Raw genomic sequence first — 27,176 nt, 5'->3', positions numbered from 1 at the left:
TGTGGGCCACATAGTGTACTTAATTCTCCCCTGTAATTCTAAAACAGGCAGTGTACATAAACAAAAGTCCATGACTGTGTTCCAGTAAAACTTTATTTACAAAACAGTCAGCCTTGGTTTGCCAGCCTGTGATCTAGAACATGATGATGATGTGGGCTCTGGGTGGGAGGCTCTTTGTCTCTTCAGAGATAACCTTAACCTAAGCTGTCTGTCTTGACTTGAGGGTGTGGAACGGTAAGAGACTGCAGTCCTGCCCTTGGTGACCATCGCAACAACTCCAGTCCCAGGAAACAGTTTAACAATGCAAGGTCTATAAACTTTAAATATTCAGGAAAAATGCAAACCAAATGTGCTAAAAGCTTATCTAGAATGTATGAAGTCCATGCTAAAAGCTTACCTAGGATGTGGAAGATATATATGCTAATTCAAGTCTATTGAGAACTGAAACAAAAGGACCATTTGGCCTTTCTTCTCTGTGTAAAAGGGACTCAAAAATCTTGTTCGGGGCTCGGGATTGAAACAGAAAGCTCCCGAGTCCGCTTGGCTGTCAATAAACCATTTTTCCTTCTCAAAATCATTCCTGAGCCCTGGCCTCTCTCTACGCAAATAATTGAACCTCTCTCAAATTCTGCAACAATGAGAACCATCAATAAAACCACAAATCTTCGTAGCAGTCAGAATGTCTTTCATACAGAATAGGGTTTCTGAAGTTTCTTCTAAAATATACTGGTTCTTTTAAGGGAAAATCACTTTCAGTCCTCATAAAAGAATTAGCCTTTTGTACTATTTTAATACGTTAGATGATGACCATTAATAAAAGTAGCATAGTAAAAGGGAAGCACATGGTTCCTTTCCAATATATTCGTAGCAGGAACTGACAGTTTGACCAACCATTTTGAACAGTGTAACATACATTATTTCCTCCATGTTTATTGTGAATCTGTTATGTTCCAGATGCCATACAAGGTGCTGGTAAAACATCAGTGAACTGAAAAGACAACCCTTCCTCCTAGTAGTACATACATTTTCAGGAGGAAGAAAGTAAATGAGCAAATAATAGGTTGTGTTAGAGTTGAGGTTGTGAAATTTTAGGGAAGGCATTGCTGAGAACATAACATTTGAGAAGAAACTTGAAGAAAGTGAGGATATATGTGGTGGATAGAACATTCCAGCCACAGTAAACAACAAGTGAAAAGTCCTAGGAAAGGAAAGTGACTGACAGGTTCAGTACAGTGAAGAGACTAGTGTGACTGGAGTGAAGTGTGAATGAAGGCATGAGTAGCAGGAGTTGTAGTTAGAGGTAACTAGAGATGCCCAATTATGTAAGGGATTTTAGGCCATTGTAAGGACTTCTGCATTTATTCTGAAGAAGATGGGAAGCTGTTTGGAGGGTTTTGTGTACTTAAGTGACATGATCTGACATTTTCAAAGGATTTCTGATTGTTTTAAGAAATGACTTTAGGGAGGCAAGGGCACAAACATAAGATCTGTTAATAAATTATTGCAATAACCTAGGCGAGACTTAGTTGCAATAGTGATTTGATTCTGCCTGGCTTTTGAAGACAGAGCCGATAGGATTTTTTGATGGGTTGGGTATGCAGAGTATGAGAGAAAGAGGAAGTGAGATTGGAAGAATAGAGTTATCATCAGTGGAGTAAGGCAAGTCTGAAGGAGAAGCAGGTTTGCTGGTAGACTGTCTGAAAATCAATTTTGGTTGTGTTAAGTTTTGTTGGAAGAAATGTTGATTAAGCCACTGGATGAGGTATTAGGAAATCATAATTTTAGTTTCTGCTCTTCTAATAGCAGTATCCAGCTCCAGTGAGAAAATGAGTTTCCTCAGTTATAGAATGTGAGCATTAAATCAAATGATAGTACTAAGTGTTGCTTACTCCTTACCTCTTTCCCAACAGTATGATCGTTTTGTCTCATAAGTCAGTTATCAAGCCGAGATCAATGTTTAGGCTGTTTAGTCAAACTGCTGTATTGGACTTTCAATTAGAGCATCTTGGCTTTGTCTGTTTTTAGCTGTGTGATTTTGAACAAGCCACAAAAATTCTTTGAACTTAACAACATAAGTATAAAATGAGAATAAATTACAAGTACTAGTTATATACGTAGTACTGTAAAAAAAAATATATTTTTATTAAAGTTGTGAACTTACAAAACAATCATGCACATGTATAGAATTCCCATACAACACCCCTCCGTCAACACACTACATTGTTGTGGAACATTTGTTACAAATTTTATGAGATAACATCATCAGACTATTACCACTAACTATGGTCTGTAGTGTAAATTTGGTATATTTTTTCCATACCCCCCCAATTATTAACACAGTACATCTTTGGCATTGATACAAGAATATTACAGTATTGCTGTTGACTATAGTCCATAGGTTAGATTAATTTTATTTTCTCTATGCTTCTTCACATTCTTACAGCCTTGCAATAGAGATGTACATTTGTTCTAGTTCAAGAAGTTCTTGTAGTTGTACAATTAATCACAATTCTCATCCACCTCTGAGTTCACTGTTATTCAGTCCCTAGATTATTCTCTAGCTTTCTTTCTGTTGATATTTACATTCATAGGTTACCCCTTTCAGCCACAATGCCATTTTTCAACCAGCTATATTTGTTCTACTAATACATCAGCTGTATCCACTTCCACACATTTCAATCAAGTTAACTAAAACTTCTATATACATTAAGCATCAGTAACCATTCTCAGCCCTCCTCTTTATCTTCTAATAACTTTTATACTATAGTTTTAACTCCATGCATTTATTCTTCGTATTTAGTTCATATTAGTGAATTCATGCAATATTTGCCCATTTGTGTCTGGCTTATTTCAGTTAGTATAATGCTTTAAGTGTGTCCCAATTTCATTTCTTCTTAACAGCAGCATAGTATTCCATTGTGTGTATATACCATATTTTGTTTATCCACTTGATGGACACCTAAGTTGTTTCCATCTTTTGGCAATTGTGAATAATGCTGCTATGTACACCAGTGGCCAAATGTCTGTTCGTGTCACTATTTTCCATTGTTCTAAATATATTCCTAGTAGTGGAATTGCTGGATCATATGGCAGTTCTATATTTAGCTTCCTGAGAAACTGCTAAACTCTCTTCCACAGAGGCTACACCATTTTACATTCCTTCCAACAGAGAAAAGAGTGTTCCTATTTCTCCACATCCTCTTCAGCACCTACTGGTGTTTTTTTTTTTTTTAAAATGATGCCCATTCTATGCAGTATGAGATGATATCTTGTCATTTTGATTTGCATTTCCCTAATAGCTAGTGATACTGAACATTTTTCTTATGCTTTTTGGCCATGTATATTTCCTCTTTGGAGAAATGTCAAAGTCTTTTGCCCCTTTTTAAATTGGATTGCTTGCTCTTTTATTGTTTTGTTGTATGATCTCTTCATATAGCACAGACATCAAAACCTTATTGGATATGTGGTTTCCAAATATTTTCTCCCATTGAGTGGGCTGGCTTTTCACATTCATGATGAAGTCCTTTGCTTTTTGTTTTTTTTTTTAAGATTTATTTATTTATTTATTTCTCTCCCCTTCTCTCCCCCCCACCCCCGTTGTCTGTTCTCTGTGTCTATTTGCTGCGTCGTCTTTGTCCGCTTCTGTTGTTGTTAGCGGCACAGGAATCTGTGTTTCTTTTTGTTGCGTCATCTTGTTGTGTCAGCTCTCCATGTGGGTGGCGCCGTTCTTAGGCAGGCTGCACTTTCTTTCGTGCTGAGTGGCTCTCCTTAAGGGGCGTATTCCTTGCGCGTGGGCCTCCCCTACGCGGGGGACACCCCTGCCTGGCACGGCACTCCTTGCGCGCATCAGCACTGCGCGTGGGCCAGCTCCACAAGGGACAAGGAGGTCCGGGGTTTGAACTGTGGACCTCCCATGTGGTAGATGGACGCCCTAACCACTGGGCCAAGTCCACTGAAAGTTTTTAATTTTGAGGAGGTCCCATTTATCCATGTTTTCTTTTGTTGCTTATACTTTTGGTAAGGTTTAAGAATTCATCACCTACTACCAGGTCTTGGATGTTTCCCTACATTTTCTTCTAGGAGTTTTATGGTTCTAGCATTTATATACTATTTAGGTCTTTGATCCATTTTGAGTTAATTTTTGTATAAGCTGTGAGCTAAGGGTCCTCTTTCTTTCTTTTGGCTGTGTATATTCAGCTCTCCCAGCACCATTCGTTGAATATACTCTTCTGCCCCAGCTGGGTGAGTTTGACAGGCTTATACAAAAATCACTTGACCATAGATTTGAGGGGCTGTTTTGAACCATCAGTTCTATTTGTCTATGTGTTTATATTTATACCAATACCATGTGTTTACTACTGTATCTAGGTAAAATGATTTGAAGTCTGTAAGTGAGAGTCCTTCAACTTTGCATTTCCTTTTTAAGATATTTCTGGCTCTTAGGGGCCCCTCAGCTTCCAAATTAATTTTTATAATTGTGTTTTTCATTTCTTTAGAAAATGCTTATGGAATTTTTATCAGTATTGCATTTAATCTCTATATCAATTTGGGTAGAATCAACATCTTAATGATATTTACCCTTCCAATCCATAAGCATGGTATGTTCTTCCCTTTTTTTAGGTCTTTTTAAAAAATTTCTTTTAGCAATGCATTGTAGTTTTCTGAATACAAGTACTTTATGTCTCTGGTTAAGTTTATTCCTAAATATTGGAATCTTTTAGTTGCTATTGTAAATGGAATTTTTTTTCTGACTTCCTTCTCAGATGGCTCATTACTTGTGTATAAAAACAACACTGATTTTTGTGTATTAATCTTGTATCCTGCCACTCTGCTGAAATAATTTTTTTAGCTCTAGCAACTTGTAGATTTTTTGGGACTTTCTAGGTATAGATTCATATCATCAGCTAATAGCAAAAGTTTTGCTTCTTCCTTTCTAATTTTGATGCCTTTTATTTCTTTTTCTTTCCTGAAAAAAAACCTCTAACAGTATATTAAAAAGAGTGGTGACAGTGGACATGTTTTTCTTGTTCCCTATCTCAATGGAAAAGGTTTCAGTCTTTCACCATTGAGTACAGTGTTAGCTGTGGGGTTTTCATATAAGGCCTTTATCATGAGATGAGAATGTTTTCTCCAATTCCTATCTTTTGTAGTATTTTTATAAAGAAAGGATGCTGTACTTTATCAAATGCCTTTTCTGTATCAATTTTGACAAGCATGATTTTTCTTCTTTGATTTATTAATGTGGTATATTACGGTGATTGATTTTTGTGTTGAACCCCTTTGTATGTCTGGTAGGAAACCCACCTGATCATGATGAGTACTTCTTTTAATGGGTGGTTAGATCCAGTTAGCAACTATTTTGTTGAGGATTTTTGCATCTGTATTCATTTAGGGAAATGTGTCTATAACTTTTTTTTTCCCCTGTAATTTCTTTATCTGGCTTTCATATTAGGGTGATATTGGCTTCATAGAATAAGTTTTGGTAGCATTCTTTCTCCTTCAGTTTTTTTGGAAGAGTTTGAGTAACATTGGAATTAAATCTCCTTTGAATGATTGGTAGAACTCACCAGTGGTCCTGGGCTTTTCATTTTGGGGTATTGTTGTATGACTGTTTCAATCTCTTTACTTGTGATTGGTTTGTTGAGGTCTTCTGTTTCTTCTAAGGTGAGTATATGTTCTTTGTGTGTTCTTGGGAATTTTTTTCATTTCATCTACATTGTTTGTTGGCATACAGTTGTTTGTAGTATCCTCTTATGATCTCCTTTCTGTGGGGTCAGTAGTAATGTCTCCATTTTCATTTTTTATTTTATTTGCATTTTTTTTTGTCAGTCTAGGTAAAAGTTTGTTGATTTTGTTAATATTCTCAAAGAACCAACTTTTGGTTTTATTAATTCTGTTGTTTTTTGTTTGTTTGGCCTGAATTTCGTTTATTTCTGCTCTGTTCTGTGTTATTTCATTCTTGTAGCTTTGGGAATAGTTTCCTATTCTTTTTCTAGTTCCTTCAGCTGTGCAGTTAGGCCTCTGATTTTAGCTCTTCTTTATTAATGTAACCATTGAGGGCTATAAATTTCCCTCACAGCATTGTTTTTGCTGCATCCCATGGGTTCTGATGTGTTTTGTTCTCATTTTCATTCATCTTAAGGTATATATTGATTTCTCTTGCAATATCTTTTTTGACCTTCTGATTAAGTGGGTTGTTTAATTGCCATGTATTTGTGAATTTTCCCTTTTTCACCTGTTGTTGATTTTGAACTTTATTCCATTGTGATCAAAGTGCTTTGCATAATTTTGATCTTTTAAATTTATTGAGATCCAAGGTCTATCCTGGATAAAGATCCGTGAGCATTTGAAAAGAATGTATATCCTGCTGTTTTGAGGTGCAGTGTTCCATTTATGTCTTTTATGTTTAGTCCATTTACCATATTATTCAAGCTCCAGTTTCTTTATTGATCCTCTGCCTAAATGTTTTGTCCAGTGCTGGGAGTGGTTTATTGATGTCTCCAACTATTATTGTAGAGGCATTTGTTCCTCCCTTTAGTTTTGTCGGTGTTTGCCTCATGTAATTTGAGGCATCCTGATTAGGTGCTTATACATTTATGATTGTTATTTCTTTCTGGTGAATTGCCAGTTTTATTAGTGTATAATGTCATTCCTTGCTTTTAGTAAATTTTTGCATTTAAAGTTTATATTTTCTGGTGTAAGTATAGCTCCTCCAGCTTTTCCTTTTTTGGTTACCACATACTTGGACTATCTTTTCCCAGCCTTTCACTTTCAATCTATTGGTATACTTGGGTCTAAGGTGAGTTTCTTGTAGACAGTATATAGATGGCTCATATTTTCTTATCCTTTCTGCCATCTGTGTCTTTTGCTTGGGGAATTTAATCCATTATCATTCAATGTTATTACTTTAAAGGTAGTTACACTTCACCCATTTTGACCTTCGGGTTTTATATGTCATATCTTGTTTTCACCACTCTTTTTATACCTGCATTTACTTTTACTGATATAATCTTCATTTCTAGACTCTTTTCCAAGGTCTCCTGTCTTTTTCTTTTCAGGCTGTCATATTCCCTTTAGTATTTCCTGCAAAGCCAGTGTCTTTGTTACAGATTCTTTCAGTTTCTGTTTATCTGTGAATATTCTAAACTCACCCTCATTTTTGAAAGACAATCATGCTGGATATAAAGTTGTTGGCTGGCAGTTTTTCTCTTGCAGTATCTTAAATATATCATCACTGCCTTCTTAGCTCCATGGTTTCTGATGAGAAATCAGCACTTAATCTCATTGGGTATCTCTTATATGTGATGCATCACTTTTCTCTTTCTGCCCTCAGAATTCTCTTTTTTCTTTGGCATTTGACATTGTGGTTAGAATATGTCTTGGAGTCTGTCTGTTCAGATTTATTTGGATAGGAGTACATTGTACTTTTTGGACATATAATTATCTACATCCTTCAATAGGGTTAGAAAGTTTTCTATTGTTATTTCTTCAGATATTCTTTCTGCCCTTTCCTCTACTTTTTTCCTTCTGGGACACCCATGACATGTATATTTGCACATCCCTTGCTATCATTTATTTCCCTGAGACCCTTTTCAATTTTTTCCATTCTTTGGATGTTTCCTTTGGAGGCTGCATCTTCAAGTTCATTCATCCTTTCTTCTGTCTCCACAAAACTGTTATATGCCTCCAGTATTTTTTAAAAATAATTTCCTCCCTCTTGGGATGGCTCCCTCCTCTGTTTGCTCATTGTTTTTTTTTTTTTTTTCTCATCTGCTTATTGTTTTTGCTCAGTTTTCTTGTTGGTTTTTTGTTTGTTTTTTGCTCAATGTCTGCTCATTGTCTTCTTGTTGCTTATTTTTCTTCTTTAGGAGGCACCAGAAATCAAACCCAGGACCTCCCACATGAGATGCAGGTGCACACCTGCCCTTGCCACATCTGCTCCCCTCCAGAGTATCTTTTTTTAAAGATTTATTTTTTTTATTTATTCTCCCCTGCCCTCATTGTTTGAGGTCATTGTCTGTTCTCTGTGTCCATTCACGGTGTGCTCTCTGTGTCTGCTCATCTTCTCTTTAGGAGGCACCAGGAACTAAACCTTGGACCTCCCATGTGGGAGAGAGGCGCTCAATCACTTGAGCCACCTCAGCTCCCTGGTTTTTTATGTCTGTCATTTTCTTTCCTCTTTGTGTCTCTTTGTTGCATCATCTTGTTGTGTCAGCTCACCATGCCTGCCCATCATGCCAACTCACCTTCTGCAGGTGACCAAGAGCTGAATCTGGGACCTCCCATGTGGTAGGGAAGCCCAGTCGCTTGAGCCACATTCACTTCTCCAGTGTATTTTTAAATTCCTTTATTGTTCCTTTCATTCCCAAAAGTTCTGCTATTCTTCTATATATGCTTTCAAATTCTTCTTTGAGCTCACCCTCTATCTTCTAAATATCCTTAGTCTCTTCATCTATCTCATTGATTTTTATTAAAGAGATGTTTAAAACCTGTTATTAGTTGTCTCAACTCTTTTATGTCTTCTGGAGACTTATTTTGCTCCTTTGGGCCATATCTTCCTGTTTCTTGGTATAGATTGTAATTTTTTGTTGGTTATCTTGGCAGCTGGCTTTCTAGATGTATTTATTCTAGGTAAAATTTTTCTCTTTAGTTTAGGGCTGTCTTGCCCTATTCCCTAGCTGGTTGTATAGTAGGAGCCAAGGATAGAGTTGGTAAGCTTTGGAGGTTGAAGCTTCCCATGTTGCTCCAGGAACTGATGAACCTTCTCTGCCTGAGGTAGGGGTGGAGCCATAGCCATGTGTAGTAATCCAAGCTGTGCAGGTCAAGACTGTCTGTAGTTGTTCCTTCCTCCCCTGCCTGGGCAGGGATGGAGCTCTAGATGTGGGCAGTGAACTAATCCATTTAAACTGACCACAGTTGGCCAGGTAGACTTCCAGAGCTCCAGCCCCTCTGGAATACCCAAAAATGTGGACCAAAAGTGTCTACAGTTGTCCTTACAGGCTGAGGAAGTACTGTCCCTTATGCCCTTTATGGGTTGAGGATGGAACAACAAGCACCTAGCAAGCTAGTCCATGTGGGCTGAAACCGCCTCCAGTTCCCCAGAGAGGCTGAAGAAACACCACATCTCCCCTCCTATCCTGTTGACTGGTGGGAATTTAGCACCAGATATCTTATTATGCAGTCTGTGTTGGCTGAAAGCACCAGTAGTTGTCTGGAGAGACCGGTCCAAGTCCTGCCAGCTTCCTCCCTGCCTGGGGTAGGGCTGGGGCCTAGGCTAGGGCTGCAATCTGATCTGGGCTTAAAGAAGCCAGTCCCTACTGTGACTGTGAGTTTCAATCAGCTTTGCTTGCCCTCAAGGTGGGGGTGGAGTTAAAATGGTGGCTACCGGCCTCTTTCTGACTTGGAGTGGTTCAAACTTTAGCTTTTCTTAGGATTATACTTTAGCCAGCCACATTTACCAATCAGTAGCTGAAGCTGCTACCTGACTGTCTTTCTGCCAAGTTTTTGGGAAATGGAGCTTCCAAATCCAGCTATAGAATAGCTCGTGAGGTGGCTTGTACCACCCATGGAGGATGGGCACTGGCCTCTGGGGCATGGAATACTCTAATCATGAATCTTCACTGCAGATGGGCAGTTTCCTTCATCTCTTCTTTAAAGGGTGTTGCAGGATCTCTTCTGTTCTCTGGGTACCTCAAACATGTGCTTCAGGTAGCTCTGGGTGATTACTAATGGCCTATAGGACGAGCTGACTCTTGGAGCCACTCTGCCGCCATGTTGGTTGCTTCTTTCCTTAAGTAGTACTTTGAACTATATAGCACTCACTGGGTTCAGACGTAAATGACTGAAAAAGGTAATGAAACAAGAATTTTGGAGTTCACATCTGTTAGTTCCTTTCTGTAAGTTTTATTTGAAAGATTGAGCCATGCCCTAGCCACCTGTTTCCTTTAGTAGTTTATTTATTGGACTGGGAATTATACATTGAAACTTTAAGCATAGGACTTGGCCTTAGATTTTGTGTTCTGAGAAGATGGACATAAAACATTTTTTTCTCTTGCTGTACTATAGTATTTGGATAGGTTGATATAGAAAAATGGAAGATGCCAAAGAAGGCAAAAGAAACCCCAAAAACATTAGCCTTGTATCCTTAGCTTTAGAATTTTATTACTATAAGAAATTTAAATAGTGTTCTCCTTTAACCTTATCTTTTAAAAATAGGGGTTCTTGGACAGGGGCCCATGGACCCCTTAGATTTCAGGGGATCTGTGAGCTTGAATTGAAAAAAGTCAACTTGTTACCATTATTTTCTCTTACCTCTGATGTTGAGTGTAATAAAACCATCTGCCGCTATATTCTGAGAAGTGGTCCGTGGTTTTCACCTGACTGGCAGTGAGGTCCAGGAAACAAAAAAAGGTTAAGAACCCCTATTTTCTGTTTTAAAAGATGGATCAAATGAGGCTTATGAAAATAACATTATTGGTGAAAATGCTAAATTTGTACTTTGTGGCTGAGATTTGTTAGAATTGTTCACTAAGCTTGTACCAAATGTGGAGGCCCAAACTGATGGAGGAATGTTGTGAATGAGGCTTTTGAGACTTTAGTTTGCTTGATTATATTCAGATCTATCCTTTTAAGCCATTCTATGGGGCAATTTCTCCAGAGGGCCATATTGCTTGCTTCTTTGAATTTGGGAATGGTACTCATTGACTAAATTAGAATTTGCTTCTATTTGGCTTTTAGGCTTTAGTAATTCTGCAAATTCTGTGGAAGACAGCAGTTTAGTTACGGAAGAAAGTATTACTACACAGTATAGGTGTGCTGACATATTACCTTAATTAATGTGTGCATAGTTATATAATATGACTCAGAGATATTAAAAAACTTCCAGTGTGACATAGCTAGTAAGAGTTTGAAATGGGTTTTTAGCTTCAAAGTTCATACTCTTTGCATTGCTGAACTGCCTCAGGAGCAGAGTTTGCAGTGGGGTAGGGTATCCAAAGAGCTGGATAAAGCTGCTGCAGCCTTATTCATTCTCAGTAATTGTGGTTAACCTTATCTACTTTCTTTGAGTTCAGTTTAGTTCATATTATTTTACTAACTTTATTGATTAATTTTAACTATATTCAACTGAGCTTAAAGTTAAATGATTTTGAAGTTTGAATGTATTTTAGCATTCTGAATAGTATATGTGCGTTCTAGATCTATTCAACTTTTTAATTTTATTATTTCTGAATAGTTTTGACTTTTCAGTATATTAGCCAGTATCTTCATAGATGATTTTTAATCACTGCTATGCATATTGCTGCATTAAATTATTTTTAATGAAAGTAGATGATTATCATACTCATGAATTTACAACAAAATAAGGCTAAATTTTGCTAGTACTAGTATTTAACTTGTATATTTTTTCTACTTGGAAAGCTGTGCACTACTTAAGTAACTCATGTGAATATGTATTTATCTGTTCTCCAGATATTTATTAAACTCGTATAATGTGTCAGGCACTGTATTAAGCACTGGGGATACGTTGAAGAAAGAAGATAGGCACATTTCCTGGCACTTATTACAGGGGAGATGGCAAAAACAGGAAGGGGGTTGGAAATCAATATTGTATTAAGTGTTTTCAAGGAAACAGATGAATTGCTAAATAGAGAATGCCAGGTTAGTTAGTGAAGGTGCTGTTTATGCTGAGGATTAGAAAGCAGTCAGCTTTATAAAAAGCAGGGAGAAGAGCATTCCAGGAAAATGGAACAACATATGAGAAGGTTCTGTGGTATGAGAAAGCTTAGAATACACAAGGAACTGAAATAAGAAAAGCATACCTTGAGCTTTCTTGCTAATAGGAAGGAACACTGAAGAAATTGAAGAGTTAGGGCCTTAGAAACCATAGTAACGTTTTCTAAATATAGTGGGAATCCAGTGAAGTGGTTTAAGCAGGGAACTGACCTGCTATTATTTTGATCTTAGATTAAAATATTTTTCTCTTTGCTATAGAAAATGAATAGCAAAGGGATCAGGGGTAGAAATAGTGGGGCCTGTTTCAGGCAAGAGAAGCTGTTGATCTGAATAGGAGTGGGGATGGTGAAAATGGGTTATAATGGAAACACAAGTTGATAGCTCTGTCTTGTGTCTGAGAAGGAGATTGGCTGTGACTTGCTGATGAATTGCCTGGGGACAAGAGAGGGAGAAATTACTGCTCTTTTGTTGCTGACTTGAACTTCTGGGTGGATAGCACCTATTTTAGTCTGCTACACTACCATAATACAATGTACCAGAAATGGGTTGGCTTTTACAATGAGAATTTATTAACTTACAAGCTTACAGTTCTAAGACTGTAAAAATGTCCAAATTAAGGCATCATCAGGTGATGCTCTCTCCTCAGTGACCAGCTGCTGGCAATCCTGGTCTCCTCTGTCACATGGCAAGGCACATGGCTGTGTCTGCTGGTCTTTTCCTTCTCTCCTAAGTTTCATTGCTTTCAGCTTCTTGGTTTTGTGGCTTTCTCCTGTGGCTTTCTCTCTGTCTCTCTCTATATTCATCCCAATTATAAAGAACTCTAGTAAGAGGATTAATACCCACCCTGGGCCACACCTTACTGAAGTACCTAATCAGAGGCCCTTAACCAAAATAACCTAATCAAAAGAGCCCACCCACAATAGGTTCATACCAATAAGAAAAGACCAACTTTAAGAAAATGATTTTCTGGGGCACACACATTCTTGAACCACCACAGCACCATTTTCTGTCATTTAAAAAATGGCAAAAACTAGAATTTAGTGTGAACATTTTAAATTTGTGGTGTGTGCATCATCAAAGAAGTATCAAGAAAGCAACTACATATGCAGGATTGAAATTTAAAGGCTGGGCAAAAGGTATAGATATTGAATTTATTACCATAAGAATGGTATTTAAAGCAATAGGAATGAGTGGTAAGTATAATGAAGAGTCTGAATAAGGAGAAAGAGGAAGAGGCCCAGGATCAAGCTCTGAGGAAAGCCAAGATTTAGAGAGAGAGACTGAAGAGGAGGATATAAGAAAGGAAATTGAAGAGGAGAGCTAATGCCGTAGGGGAGGAAGTCAGAAGATTTTGTAGTTTGGGAAGCTAGGAGAGACCAAGTGTTGCAAGTATGAATAAGTTCTTAATTGAGTCAAATTTTTCTGAATAAAGGAGAATAGGATGAAAATCAAGAATTATCTTTTGGATTTGCAAACATGCTGTTCATTGGTGACAATGAGCATTTTCTGTGTAGTAATAGGGACCAAGGCTAGATGGAAATGGCTTCAGGGGTGAATGTAAAGGAGGGAAATGGGAATGACCAGGGGTCAGCAAATTATGGCTCATGGGCCAAATTCAGCCTGCTGCTGTTTTTCTAACACAGTCACACTCATTCTTTTCCATATCATCTGTAGTGGCTGCCTTCGTGCCACAATGACAGTTGAATAGATAAAACAGACTGTATGGCTTGCAGAGTCTAAAATATTTACTATATGGCCCTTTATAGAAAAGTTTTTCTATTGCCTGGACTAGACAACTCTTTTATCAAATTTAACCTTGAAGTAGAGCAGAGAAATAGGATTGCTTTACCTCATACCACTCCAGCCAAGGGAGAATTTTGTTTGTTTCCTTTTGAAGTTGGGAAAATTTTATTTGCTGTTAAGTATGAGCAAGGAATTAACAATGCTAGTGAAAGAGGTTGTATCAAGTGAGAGGGAACCTCTGTATAGTGATGGAAAGGCTTTTCTTCCATTGTTAGGTGAGGACAAAAATGAAAGTAAGTGCAGGTAGGTGCATAGCTTTGGTGGGTGTATTAGTCAGACAAAGGGGTGCTGATGCAAAATACCAGAAACTACTGGTTGGTTTTTATAAAGGGTATTTGTTTGGGGTAGGAGCTTAAAGATACCAGGTCATAAAACATAAGTTACTTCCCTCACCAAAGGGTTGGAGCAAGATGACTGCTGACATCTGTGAGGGTTCAGGCTTCCTGGGTTCTTCCCTTCCAGGGTCTTGCTTCTCTCTGGGTTCAGGGTTCCTCTTTTCCCAGGGCTTGCTTCTTTCCAGGTTTAGGGTTCCTCTCTTCCTGGGGCTCCAGCTTAAGGATTCAGCATCAAACTCCAACATCAAAAACCCTTAACTCTGTCCTTTGCCATGCCTTTTATCTGAGTCCCCACTGGCACAAAAGGTTCACATAATTACTAAATTAAGTAAACCTATGAATTCAGTATAATCTAATATGCCCAGAGAAAAAGATCAGTTTACAAACATAGTCCAGTATTTCTTTTTAGAATTCATCAATAATATCAAACTGCTACAGTGGGCAAATAAAAGATTTTGCCTCTGATTGGCCTTTATTTTCTCATTGATATCTTAGGTGAGGTTGTAAGCTGAAAGCACTTATATAGGGGAGGATGTGTGGACTCTGGTATTTCACAGGCCTAAACTTTGTGAATAAAAGTGTTTTGTTATCCAAGGAAGTATTGTTCTTGTCACCATAAGTGAAGTATTTTAATGAGGTAAATTTTAAATTAACTAAATTTCCTAAAATTTATTGAAGATAACGTACATTTTACTTCTTTTAAGTGATGTATTTTAACTGATAAAATGGTAGATAATTTTATGGTAAAGATAAGATCTAGGTATAACTAATTCATGCAGCTTATATTTTGGAGCACTTGTATGTTGGGTGCTTTCCTGAGTCTTGGAGATAAAGATGGAAGGCCATGATTGCTGTCTTCAAGATTCAAAAAGGAGAGGCATGAAAATAATTTGAATTACAATGTTTAAGAGCTCTAATAAGAGATACACACCAGATGTTGAGTATGGAGGAGCAGGCCCCTATTCTGCCTTTTAAAGTCAGGGAAAATCTAAGAGAGGAAGGAATATTTGAATTGAGAATTGAAGGAGTAGAAATTGGTCAGCAGACTAGATTAAAAAGAAGTTGAGGAGGTTGAGGATAGCATGGACTATATGAAGAATGACATATAAGAAGTATGTGAATTTAAAACCAAAAAAGAAAAAAGTTATGGTGACATTTCAAGTGTTTGTATGACCAACTAACAGAACATGGTGTTAATCAGGTAGGGAGACTCTGGGTCTTATATACAATATTTAAGAATATTTATGTTTTATCCTACTGGGCAATCACGATGACAACGAAGATGTGCATGTATTTGTGTGTATGAATGCTTGAAAGTAAGTACACGTATATGAATTTGTTTTAAGAGTTACTTGTAGCACTGTGAAGGATCTCTTTGAAAGGGGTATTTGGGTATTTGAGGTGGAGAAGTAGTATATAAATGGTAGGTAGGCAGACCATTTAGACAACCATTGTAATAGTTGAGGTAAAAGATTTGGATTTGAACTAGGTAGTTATAAAGACAGGAGAGCAGAAGAAATAGAAAAGAAAAGCTATCTCAAAAGATAAATATGACTTGCTTGTTGAGTAAGTGTAGATAGAAGTAAAAATCTTATTTTCAGTTCTGCTGAATTCATAATTTTAATTTGATATCTTCCTAAATTCATTAGCTTTTCTTTTGTTCTCTGCCTGAAGAGATCATCTATATTAAGCTAATTCAGTGAGTCAAATCAGGCATAAAAAATATTTTTAATAAACATTTTTTTCTCATTTTTACTCTTTTCAAGGTGTATAGGAAAAATTTCATCATACTGAACTCCAGTTCTTATTGTGACCTAGTATCATATTACTAAACTCCAGAACTAAGGCTGGCATCTGTACCTCAAACTGATATCTTGATACTGAATATTCTAAGTATGAATGCTATTTATAGATATTTGTAATCCATAGTTCTATTTTCATAGAACTGTAGATAATATTTTGTATAATATAGAAGTTTTTGTTCTCCTATGCTCATGGAGTTATTCCCAAGTGACAAGTTCAAAATACACTTCCGGGAAAATATACTGTCCAGTAGGTTTTTATTGCATAGTTTAAACATCTGTTCAAATGCTATTTAAATTAATATCATGTAAGTATAAAATGCAAGTTATTTTTTTATTTTTTGATTACTCCTCTCTGCTTTTGATTTTTACAGGTGAGCCAACACATAATTAACTTTTTGTATTTATTGCTCAGTGCCTGTGACTAATCATTTTTCTTTCTAAAAGTGGTGAGAAATAACTCTTTAGGATTAAGAAGAGTAAACTGAAGTTAATGCAAATCATTAGAAATTTAAATAAATGTAAATAACTTCCTGACACAATCTGTCCATAAGAATATCAGCAGTATCAAAGAATAAAGGTTCATTTTACAGTAATTACTTTGTTTTGCTTGAATATATTAACAAACATTAGGTAAGTATAGATATCTTAATATATTGTTGAACTCATTCAGTTCTTTCTTTTTACAAAATGAAATCTTACTCCTATACAATTTACAATTTTAAATTATTATTAAAATTAGGTGGGAATGACTGGTATTAGAGTTACTTCTTGCTCTCCTATTTGATTCTCAACATATACAATCTAAAGAATACCTAGCCCTTTACCGTAATCTTTTGTTTTTCTTTTATATTTATCTGGGCTAGATGGTCAGGTGACCTTCTAAATGTATTATGTCTATTGGGTACACTTTTGAAGGATATAGAAAAATACTAAGAGGAAAGCAAAAATCACCTCTAATCCTTCAAAGAGTATCTACTATTATTTTAGTATGTTTCCTCTCTACACATAAATGTATTGAGATAATTGTATATATTTATATTCGATTCACTGATTTAACACAGACATACTTAACCTTTTGTGTGTGTGTGCCATGGACCATTTAGACAATTGTAAGACTATAACTACTACCAAAATATTTTTAAATGCAAAAAAAAAATACATAGGATTTAAAAAGAAACCTATTATATTGACTGAAGTAATAAACTATTGAAACAAATTCATGATATAGTTAATACCCAAATGAGAAGCTTTTCAGAATTTTCTGTAGATGGTGCAGATTTGATTTATTAATTCTTTTGGGGGAAAAGTAGATCCTTGTTTTTAAAAATTCCAAAAAAAAACTAATAGATTCCTTTTATTCATCCTTTTATGTTTAGAACCGTTAAAAATATTTATTTTCTCCTTTGTAGTGCTTTTGTTCCACTGAATGTTCCCAATAACAAAAATTCTACAGAGTGGGAAAAAGTGAAATTCCTATTTGAAGAACTTGGAAGTAGTCGTAAGTATATTCTTTCGGGGGAAATGTCCGTAATAACCTGTATGTCATGATTCTTGGCGCTCTTTAGAGAAGTAACCTATTTTAAGAATTTTACACCACAAGTCTTCTAATTGGTGCTTAAAAGTGTACTTCTAGCCATGTTGTTATTACATAGTCTCTTGACTTCTTCATAAAGTTACTTACTGTGTTGGAAAGAAAATACAATCTTTTCTCAGTGTATTTTAGTAGTGAGGATCTTATCAATTCTATGTCATCTTTAATTCTCTTAGAATATGTAAAGAAATATACTAGATTGGTATTTTTAATTTTGAAAAATGAAAGAACGATATTGCTGTTTGAGATTGAGATTAAGTAAACTTTTATGTGGGATATACATAATAGAGGTTATGTGTGTATTAAATAGTATTTTACTATAAATTTACCTCACCAAACATTTTGGAATTGAATTCTTATTCAGGAGTTTTCCTTACCTTAATCATGAGAAGTACATTTTTTAGAGGTTCAGGGAGTTAGGTTAAGAAAATTGCTTAATCATTGAAAAAATAGTTTTGTCATTAAAAACTGACATTGAATAAGAATTGTACCATTTTACTCAAATTTCATTTGCATTTGAACTTGGTAGCTTTATTTTCAAAGAAACCTGGAATACTTATTTTGTAAACATTATGCCAAAAAATTTCATTGCTTTTGTTTATATTTACTCTTTCTAATAGGTACTGTACATTACTTGATCAGCACTTCTCTGTGTACCCAGATAAAACATTAAATATTGATATTAAATTAAGTCTTTGCGCCTTTGCTGTATATAAGTTTAATTTTATTGCTATAAATTTCAGTTCATTAGTATCTTGCTGATAACAGCAAGAATGAGGATAACAGACCTTGCATCTACTAATACTGAATTGTCATCTGATCTGATTGCTGAGGAATAACTTGCATCTGTTCTTGCAGTTAAATCCTTCAGCTCTTGTGTAACTATTTTTCTGCCCTAAATGTTATTTTATGTTATACTAATCTTTGAGTAGTAATGTAGTTAACTTAATATAAACTGTATCAGTGATTAGATAGGTAGCATCATTCTAAACTCTGCAATTTTCACTCTTTTTTTTTATTTCAAATCTTAAACACGGTATACTCATAAATATAGCAAAGTTATCATTTTAGATCAACTGTCTTTTTAGTTGTAAAATAGTCACTCAACTATTCTTAATTTCTAGCTTTATTTTCCCTCACTTCACCTCCCTGCATGTTCTAGGGATCAAGGATAACTAACTTTTTTATTAGGAGGCACTGGGGATTGACCCAGGATCTTGTACATGGGAAGCAGGTGCTCAACTACTGAGTTATACCTGCTCCCCTCTAACCTTTAAAAAAATTTTAATGATATAATTTACATATAAATTAAACTACATGTAATTAATTTACGCCTGACCCCATAGGGGGGGAAAAGTATCATAAGTGTATATTCTGAGACAGTGTATGCCAACAAATTAGACAAAGTAGATGAAATGGACAAATTCCTAAAAACATAGAAACAACCTACAGTGACTCCACAGGAAATATAGAAACCCACCAAACCAGTCACATTTAAAAAGATTGAATCAGTCATCAAAAATCTCCCAAAAAAGAGAAGTCCACGACCAGGAGGCTTCACAGGTAACTTCTACCACACATTTTGAGAAGAATTACCCAACACATTTTATGAAGCCAACATCACCATAATGTCAAAGCCAGATAGAGTTACTAAAAGAAGAGAAAATTGCAGAGCAATATCTCTAATGAACATAGATATAAAAGTTCTCAACAAAATACATGCAAATCGAATCCAACAGCTTATTGAAAGAATTATACACCACCATCATTTGGGTTTTATTCCTGATATGCAAGGGTGGTTCAACATAAGAAAATCAATTACATTAACACATTAACAATTCAAAGGAAAAAAAAAGTGATCATTTTTGATTGATACAGAAAAGGCATTCAACAAAATCAAGCATCCTTTCTTGATAAAAACAGTTTGAAAGACAGGAATAGAAGAAAAATTCCTCAATATGATAAGGGACATACGTTTCAAAAACCCACAGCCAACATTCTGCTCAATGGGGAAAGGTTGAAAGCTTTCTCTTTAAGATCAGGAACAAGACAGGATACCCACTGTCATCACTGTTAATCATGTTGTGCTAGAAGTCCTAGCTAGAGCAATTAGACAAGAAAGAAAAGTAAAAGCGTTCAAATAGGAAAAGGAAATAAAACTCTAACTATTCTCAGATGACAGGATACTATTTATTTATTTTTAAAATTTATTAGGTTTTTTTTTTTAGAATTATTAGCTAATTTTATTGAGCTAAACAAATACCCTAAATGCATGTAGGAAGCCAGCAAGTGACTACAAAGTTGTAGTGGATTTTCAGCTTTATTTATATAGAATTAAAGCAGTTGTACGTATCAGTCTATTTCTAGTAGATTTTCAGCAGATATTCAATTTATGCTTATAATTACATTGAGCTTACTTGGATGTCCTATTTTCCATACTTCTTTATTAGGCCTTCTATATCATTTTGCACTTAATTCTTTTTTTTTAATAATTTTCTTAATTTTTAAAGAAGCTTTAGATTACATAAATGTTACATAAAAAAATAAGAGATTCTCATATGCCTCACTCCCTCCCCCCACACTTTCCCACATTAACAGCATCCTTCATTAGTGTGGGACATTTGTTACAATTGATGAACCCATTTTGAAGCTTTGCTACTAACCATGGACTACAGTTTACATTATAGTTTACACTTTGTCCCACACAATTTTGTAAGTTATGACAAAATACAAAATGGCCTGTATCCATCACTGCGAAGTCATGCAGGACAAATCCAATGTCCTGAAAATGCCCCCATATTACACTATTCTTCCCTCTCCCATCCCTCAGAATCTCTGATTGCCACTGCCTTTATATTAATAATAAGACTTCTTCCATTGATTAAATATAATGAATCTATACTAGAAAAATATTAAGTTTGCTTTAGTCCATTGCTCATTCCCCAGTCTTGAGGATTTGGGGATGGTGATGCCCCACTCTGCTTCTAATTGAGAGGGGGCTTAGATCCAATGGGCAGATGGATGGACCTATCTTGCTTGCAGTTTCAGACACTCTTTTTCTTGGGATGTGTGTTGTCCATCATCATCTCATTGTCCTGAATGAGTCCAGTGAACTGGACAGTAGGTATTACATCTCTGCTGAAATTCAGGGCTCAACTGGCACATGGAAGGACAAAGATTTAAGTCTCTGGAATATATGTTTTATCAAGTATAGTGCTAACTCTGGGTTCAAATAAAAGAGGCAGAAGAGCAATGTGTAGAGAACCTATAAATGAGTCTTACTCTGTTACACTAGGGAGTATAAATTCCAAAGTAAGGCCCACTGACAGGCTACTGAATTTCTGAGCTATTGCCCTGCTTATAATTTGGATATCTCTGGAGCCTTCAGGAGCCCTGCTATTTGAGGCACTGTTTATTGTGGCAATCAGTGAGATCCTGCTAAGACATGCGTAAGTGTAACCTGTGGAATGACCTCTGGACTCACTTTGAAATCTCTTAGCCATGAAAACTTAATTGTGTTTACCATTTCCCACATTTGGTCAAGATCTTTTACCAGATGAATTGCTTGTTGGTGCTTGGTAATAATCCCTCAGTGCTAGGGAGTCTCATCAGGGAGTCTTATTGCCAGTAGGCCAGTAGTCACATCCCATGCTGGGGTGGGAGGGAGGTAGGGGTAGTGCATTTACATGCTGACTTTGACTGAGAGAGAGGTCACATTTGAGCATCAAGTTGGTTTTCAGGAGATAACTCTTAGGCAGTATGTTATACTAGGCCAAGTTTCATTTTCACAAGAAAAAGTTCATAAGTACAATCATCAGTGTCAAGGGTCTGGCATAATGATCTGTCTTCCTTCAGTAGACATTGCCCTTGCACTGGGGGGATTCTTGCTGTCCTATTAGAGAATGTGGCAGAACTCCCCAGGATGGGAATTCAATATTTGTTCTGTTATTGTGTGAATCTCCACACCCCCCCGCTCACTTACCAGACAATGTCCCATGAAAACTTGAACATATTGATATGTCTTAGAAGCGTGCTCCAGGTGAACCCCTTCCCATGTGTCCCCACATCACTGACACCCCACATCAGTGATCCTCCCCCACCACTTCTGTGATCCTTCTGTGAGACATGATACTATTTAGAAAATCCAAAATATCTACAAGGCTGTTAGAGCTAGTAAGTAAGTTCAGGAAAGTGGCAGAATACAAGATCAACATTAACAGGTTAGTAGTGTTTCTATACAATAGTAATGAGCAAGCTGAAGAGGAAATCAAGAAAAAAAACATTCTATTCCCATTAGCAACAAAAGGTTCAAATACCTACAAATTAATTTAACCCAGAATGTAATGGATCTATATTCAGAAAACTACAAAACACTGCTAAAAGAAATCAAAGAAGACCTAGACAAATGGAAGGACATTCCATCTTCATGGATTGGAATACTAAAATTCGTGAAGGGTCAATTCTACCCAAATTGATTTATATATGCAGTGCAATACCAATCAAAAACAGTTGCCAAAACAGCATGGTATTAGCATAAAGATAGACACGTGGATCAATGGAATCAAATTGAGAGACAGAAATAGTCCCTCATCTCTATGGTCAACTGAGATTTGATGAACCTACCAAGTCTACTTTTCTGTGACAGAACAGTCTCTTCAACAATTGGTGCTGGGAGAACTGGATATCCATATCTAAAATAATGAAAGAGGACCCCTCTCACCTTCCCAATACAAGAATCAACTCAAAATGGATCAAAGACCTAAACCTAAAAACCAGAACCATAAAACTCCTAGAAGAGAAGATAATGTAGTGAAACATCTACAAGACCTTGAATTATTTGGGGGGCTCTTAAACTTTACAATCAAAGCACAAACAACAAATGAAAACTTTGATAAATGGGACCTCCTCAAAATTAGACACTTCTGCATCTCAAAGGGCTTTGGGAAGATGATAAAAAGGCAGCCTACTCAGTGAGAGAAAATATATGGAAATCACACATCCAATAAGGATCTAATATCCATGATATAGAAAGAGATGCTACAATTCAACAATAAAAAGACAGAAAAAAAAAAAGACATGACCCAATTAACAAATGAGCAAAAGTCCTGAATAGAATTTTTTAAAATAAAAATGGTGAAAAAAAACATGAAAAAATTTTCAATATCATTAGTGATTAGGAAAAGGCAATAATAAGTAACAATAAGATATCATTTCATACTAATTTATAGTGGCCACTATTAAAAAAACTCCAGAAAATTACAAGGGTTGGAGAAGATGTAGAATGAAAGGAGTGCTTATTCACTGTTGGTGGGCCTGTAGAATGATACTACCACTGTGGACGTCTGTTTGGTGGTTCCTAAAGAAGTTAGATAATAGATCTACCATGTGATCTCGCAATACCACTGCTAGGTATATACGCAGAAGAACTGAGAGCACTGACATGAGCAGACATTTATTCACTAATGCTCATAGCAGCATTATTCACAGTTGCCAAAAGATGGAAACAACCCAGGTGTCCATCAACTGATGAATGGATAAACTATGGTATATATACACAATGGATTGTTATTCAACTATAAGAAGAAATGAAATCATGAAGCATGTGACAACATGGATGAATCTGGAGGATATTATATTGAGTGAAATGAGCCAGGCACAAACTGACAAATATTGTATGATTTCATTACTATGATTTAAATATAATGAGCAAAATCATGGAGTTAGGTAGAATAGAATATAAATCACCAGAGAATAGAATATGGTTAGGGAATGGAAAGCTAAGGAATTTGTACAGAATTAGTGAAAAGTTCTGTGTAAATGTTTGGAAGTGAGTAGAGATGGTAAAAGCACATCAGAATTTGTAATTAGTAATGCTCACATATGGGTATGATAGTAGTTTTTTTTTATGTTTTTTTCTTCTTCTTTTTTTTTTTTTTTTTTTTTAATTTGTTTTATTTCTCTCCCCTCCCCACCCCAGCCCCGGTTGTCTGTACTCTGTGTCCATTTGCTGCGTCTTCTTTGTTCGCTTCTGTTGTTGTCAGAGGCACGGGAATCCGTGTCCCCCCTTGTTGCATCATCCTGTTGTGTCAGCTCTCCGCGCGTGCAGCACCATTCCTGGGCAGGCCGCACCCTCCTTCGTGCTGGGCGGCTCTCCCCACGGGTGCACTCCTTGCGCATGGGGCTCCCCCAAGCGGGGGGCACCCCGTGTGGCACGGCACTCCCTGCGCGCATCAGCACCGCACATGGGCCAGCCCCACACGGGTCAAGGAGGCCCGGGGTTTGAACCGCAGACCTCCCATGTGGTAGACGGACGTCCCAACCACTGGGCCAAGTCCGCTTCCCTCTTCTTATTTTTGAATAATGAGGTAACTATTGATTGAAGTGATGAATGCACAACTCAGTATTATACCAAAGGCCATTGATTGTACACTTTAGAGAAATTGTGTGGTTTATAAACAAACAAAGATAATAATATAGTGGTTGGGATAAAATACAACAAATATAAGCTATGGACTGTAGTTACTATGAATACTTAAAACATAGAAGGAAGGAAATAATAACATAGTATAGTAGGAAATAAGGATTCAATAAAGGAATCAACAAAGTAAAGAAAAAAATTATTTTAAAATTAGGAATGAAGAAACTTGAAGTATCAAGGTTGAGTGGAGGCAGAGAAAGATTGAAGGTCAACAGTTTTCCTATATAATGTTCTTTCTTGAGGTCTGCCCTTGGGAAAGGCCAGGAAATCTTTTTATCACCTTTTGAGCATCTGGTATTTTGCTAATCTCTTTTTAATCTTAATAATTGGATGGTAGTTTTCCTCTTAGTTTTAAAAGGTAAAGGAAAATAAAATATTAGTTTGAAAGATCTTTTACAAATCAATTTGTGAAGAGCCCTTTAAACATTCTTTTCTCTAGTTGGAGTTAGCATTCCAAGGGTATGATAATACATATTAGATTTATTCCTTCAGAACGTATAAAGAATCCATTTTTATATTGATTTGCTAAATATAAGCATTGAGTACTATATATATATAAAAATACATTTTTAACAGAGTTTATTATTCTTTGCAGATGGTTTAGCGGCATTGTCATTTTCCATTAGTTCTCTCACCTTGATTGGAATGTTGGCAGCTATAACTTACACAGTAAGTGACTAGGATAACTGTGATAAATGGATTGAAATTAAAGAATTTATGAGGCAATATTATTTTATTTTTACTTTAGTCATGTATTCAATATAATTCTATTGTTCTCTAGTTTTTCTTGAGTTTTGTTTACTTAGGAGAACCCATTTTTAACTACTTGATTATAATCATTTATCTGTATTAATGAAATTAAATATTCAGAGATAAATTTTATAACTTGTATACCTTGAAGGTTATACTATGCAATAATGGATTTGTTGATTTAAAAACTTATTAAAAATCTGAACCATAGCTTGTTATATGTAAATCATTGAGTAAATTTATCCTACTTGGAGATATAGGGTTTTTAAAATAAATAAGTTATTTTATATAACTTGATACATCTAGTATATAAAATCTAATCTCAGTGGCTTTGATTTTATTTTTAGTCTACTTTTATGTATTTGGTAAGGTCTGATTTATAAATGCCTGACAAACTTGTTTACAGGCTGCTTTTTGAGTCTTTTGCTCAAATTATAGAGGAAAACCAGTAATATATGTTACTTTCTCCTGCAAGAGAGTTGTTCCAGAATCCTTAAAATTATTAGAAGCTTTTCAGATAAATGGAGTGTATGTGTAGAACATTCTTGGTTTTTGCAAAGATGGAAAGTACTGGTTATAAGGGAAACATTTTTGGGTATTGATTCAATCTATCTTCCTTTAGACATAAAAGAAATGTGCTATTAGTGTAATAGCATAATCTATTGATTATTAAATAATTATTCAAGTATCATAATATATAATAAAAGATGTATAAAATACAGATGCATTTGAATATTTTTCAGGTGCTTATTTGGGTACTCTTTTATTATTCATCATAATGTTTGTTTTTCATTTATTACCACGTAAGGAATTTAATTTTCCATCTTTTATCAGTCGTGATTATCCTACTATCTCATAAAATGTACATACAGCTTATTAATTATTTGTCTTTTAACAAGCAGTTAGAAGTTAAGAACAAATTGTGAGTTAGAACTGGATGCTAAATGCTATTCTGTGCCTGATATGTCGATCTTGGGTTTGTCTTTTAACCTTCCTGTTTCATTGTCTTCCCTATTAAATGGTAATAACAATACTTCGCAGGAAGTTTTGAGGATCAAATGATATTGTTTGTAAATGTACTTTGAAAAATTATGGGGAAATTATGATATAGCAGTCATTGAAAGATTAGTCAGGAGAAACAAATGGAAAAAGAGGAAACAATTGTGTAATGTCAGCTTCAAGAACTTTGAAGGTCTGAGATTTTACCCTACGTACAGCCAAGTCCAGTTTAATGGATGCTGGGCGAAGATGTAAGATTTTGGGTCAGAGAAAAGGAACTTTATTATAGCAATAACAGTAGTCAGAGTTATCTGTATTTTCTTTTTTGAAATTTTTCAAGTTTAATTTTTTAAATGAAGCTTTAGATTTACGTAACTGTTACATAAAAAATGTAGGGGATTTCCATGTACCCACCCCCTCCTCCTCCCACACTTTCCCTCGTTAACAACAACTTTCATTAGTGTGTTACATTTATTACAATTGATAAACACATATTGAAGCATTGCTGCAAACCATGGTCTGTAGTTTACATTATAGTTTACACTTTGTACCGCACAATTTTATAGGTTTTGACAAAATGTATGATAGCCTCTATCTATCATTGTAATGTCATGCAGGACAATTCCAATGTCCTAAAAATGGCCCATGTTATACCTGTTCTTCCCTCTCTCTTTCCTCAGAATCTCTCGTGACCACTGCCTTTATATCAGTAATACAAGTTCTTCCAATGCTGGAATAATAATAAATCTACTGTGATCCATAATTGCATTCCTTCCTTTTGTTTGTTCATTCCTCAATATTAAGGTTTTGGGGGTGGTGATGCCCCTTTTTCTGATTTAGAGAGTGCTTACGTCCCATGGGGCAGATGAATGGAACTGTCTTGCTTGGAGTTGTAGATATCAGTCTTTTCTTGTGTCAGTTCCCTGAGTCCCATTTCCTACAGGGCTACACAAAAAGCACTAGATGACACCTACACATTGGGTTGTATTATAGGAGAGCTTAGTGAAACTGAATCATTTATAATGGACAATAAGCATGCATGCTCTTTCTTTGTAGGAAGACACTCTCTGCCTCCTGAGGTTGATCCAAACATTCTTGAAAAGATAGTCCGCAATAAAAGACAGTTAGTGCCTAGCTTTCAAGACATGCAAAATTTAGAGACCCCATGGAGAATTATTTTTCAACAGTCAAGTGGTAGATGCTATGAAGAAAAGTAAGGCAACACAAGAGGATAGACGGTGGTGGATGATTCTACTGTAGGGTCAGGAGTAGCTTTTCTGACATTTGAACAGAGACATGAATGAATGAGTCAGCCATGAGAGAAGAGTAAGTACAAAGATCCTGAGGTGGGCATATGTGTGCTTGTGGCAGTTTGATATTACTTATGAATTCCAAATAAAGATATAAAGATTATGTTTATAAACTTGTCGGTTTCTTTGGGCATGATATCCTTTGGTTGTATTAGGTTCAGCTGAGATGCCTTTGATTAAATTATTTTAAGATAAGGGCTTTGAGTCAGCCATATCACGAGGACATGGAGGGTTGAGTCCCCACCCCCTTGGTGGGCTATATAAACAGACACTCAGTCAAGAAAATGGAAGCAGATAGCAAGAAATGAGAGCTCTGTAGACATGGCAGAGGCCCCAGGAAGAAAAATGAGCCATTCACCTGATAGTTTACAG

General features: G+C 36.0%; 1 protein-coding gene across 2 annotated transcripts in view; it reads left to right on the top strand.

Annotated features, from left to right (window-relative positions):
* The window catches only part of LMBRD1 (LMBR1 domain containing 1), a 202,519-nt gene that overhangs the window by 76,013 nt on the left and 99,330 nt on the right, over window positions 1-27,176 (top strand). For both annotated transcript variants that reach the window (XM_058306941.1, XM_071218535.1), the window contains exons 6-7: window positions 17,086-17,174; window positions 24,341-24,414. In XM_058306941.1, the coding sequence (XP_058162924.1) occupies window positions 17,086-17,174; window positions 24,341-24,414 (163 nt within the window). The remainder of the gene's footprint in view (window positions 1-17,085; window positions 17,175-24,340; window positions 24,415-27,176) is intronic.

Source organism: Dasypus novemcinctus, chromosome 11 (assembly GCF_030445035.2).
Source record: "Dasypus novemcinctus isolate mDasNov1 chromosome 11, mDasNov1.1.hap2, whole genome shotgun sequence".
Lineage (NCBI taxonomy): Eukaryota > Metazoa > Chordata > Mammalia > Cingulata > Dasypodidae > Dasypus > Dasypus novemcinctus.
Note: the sequence above shows the minus strand (reverse complement) of the source record. Positions and strands in the feature narration are given on the sequence as shown.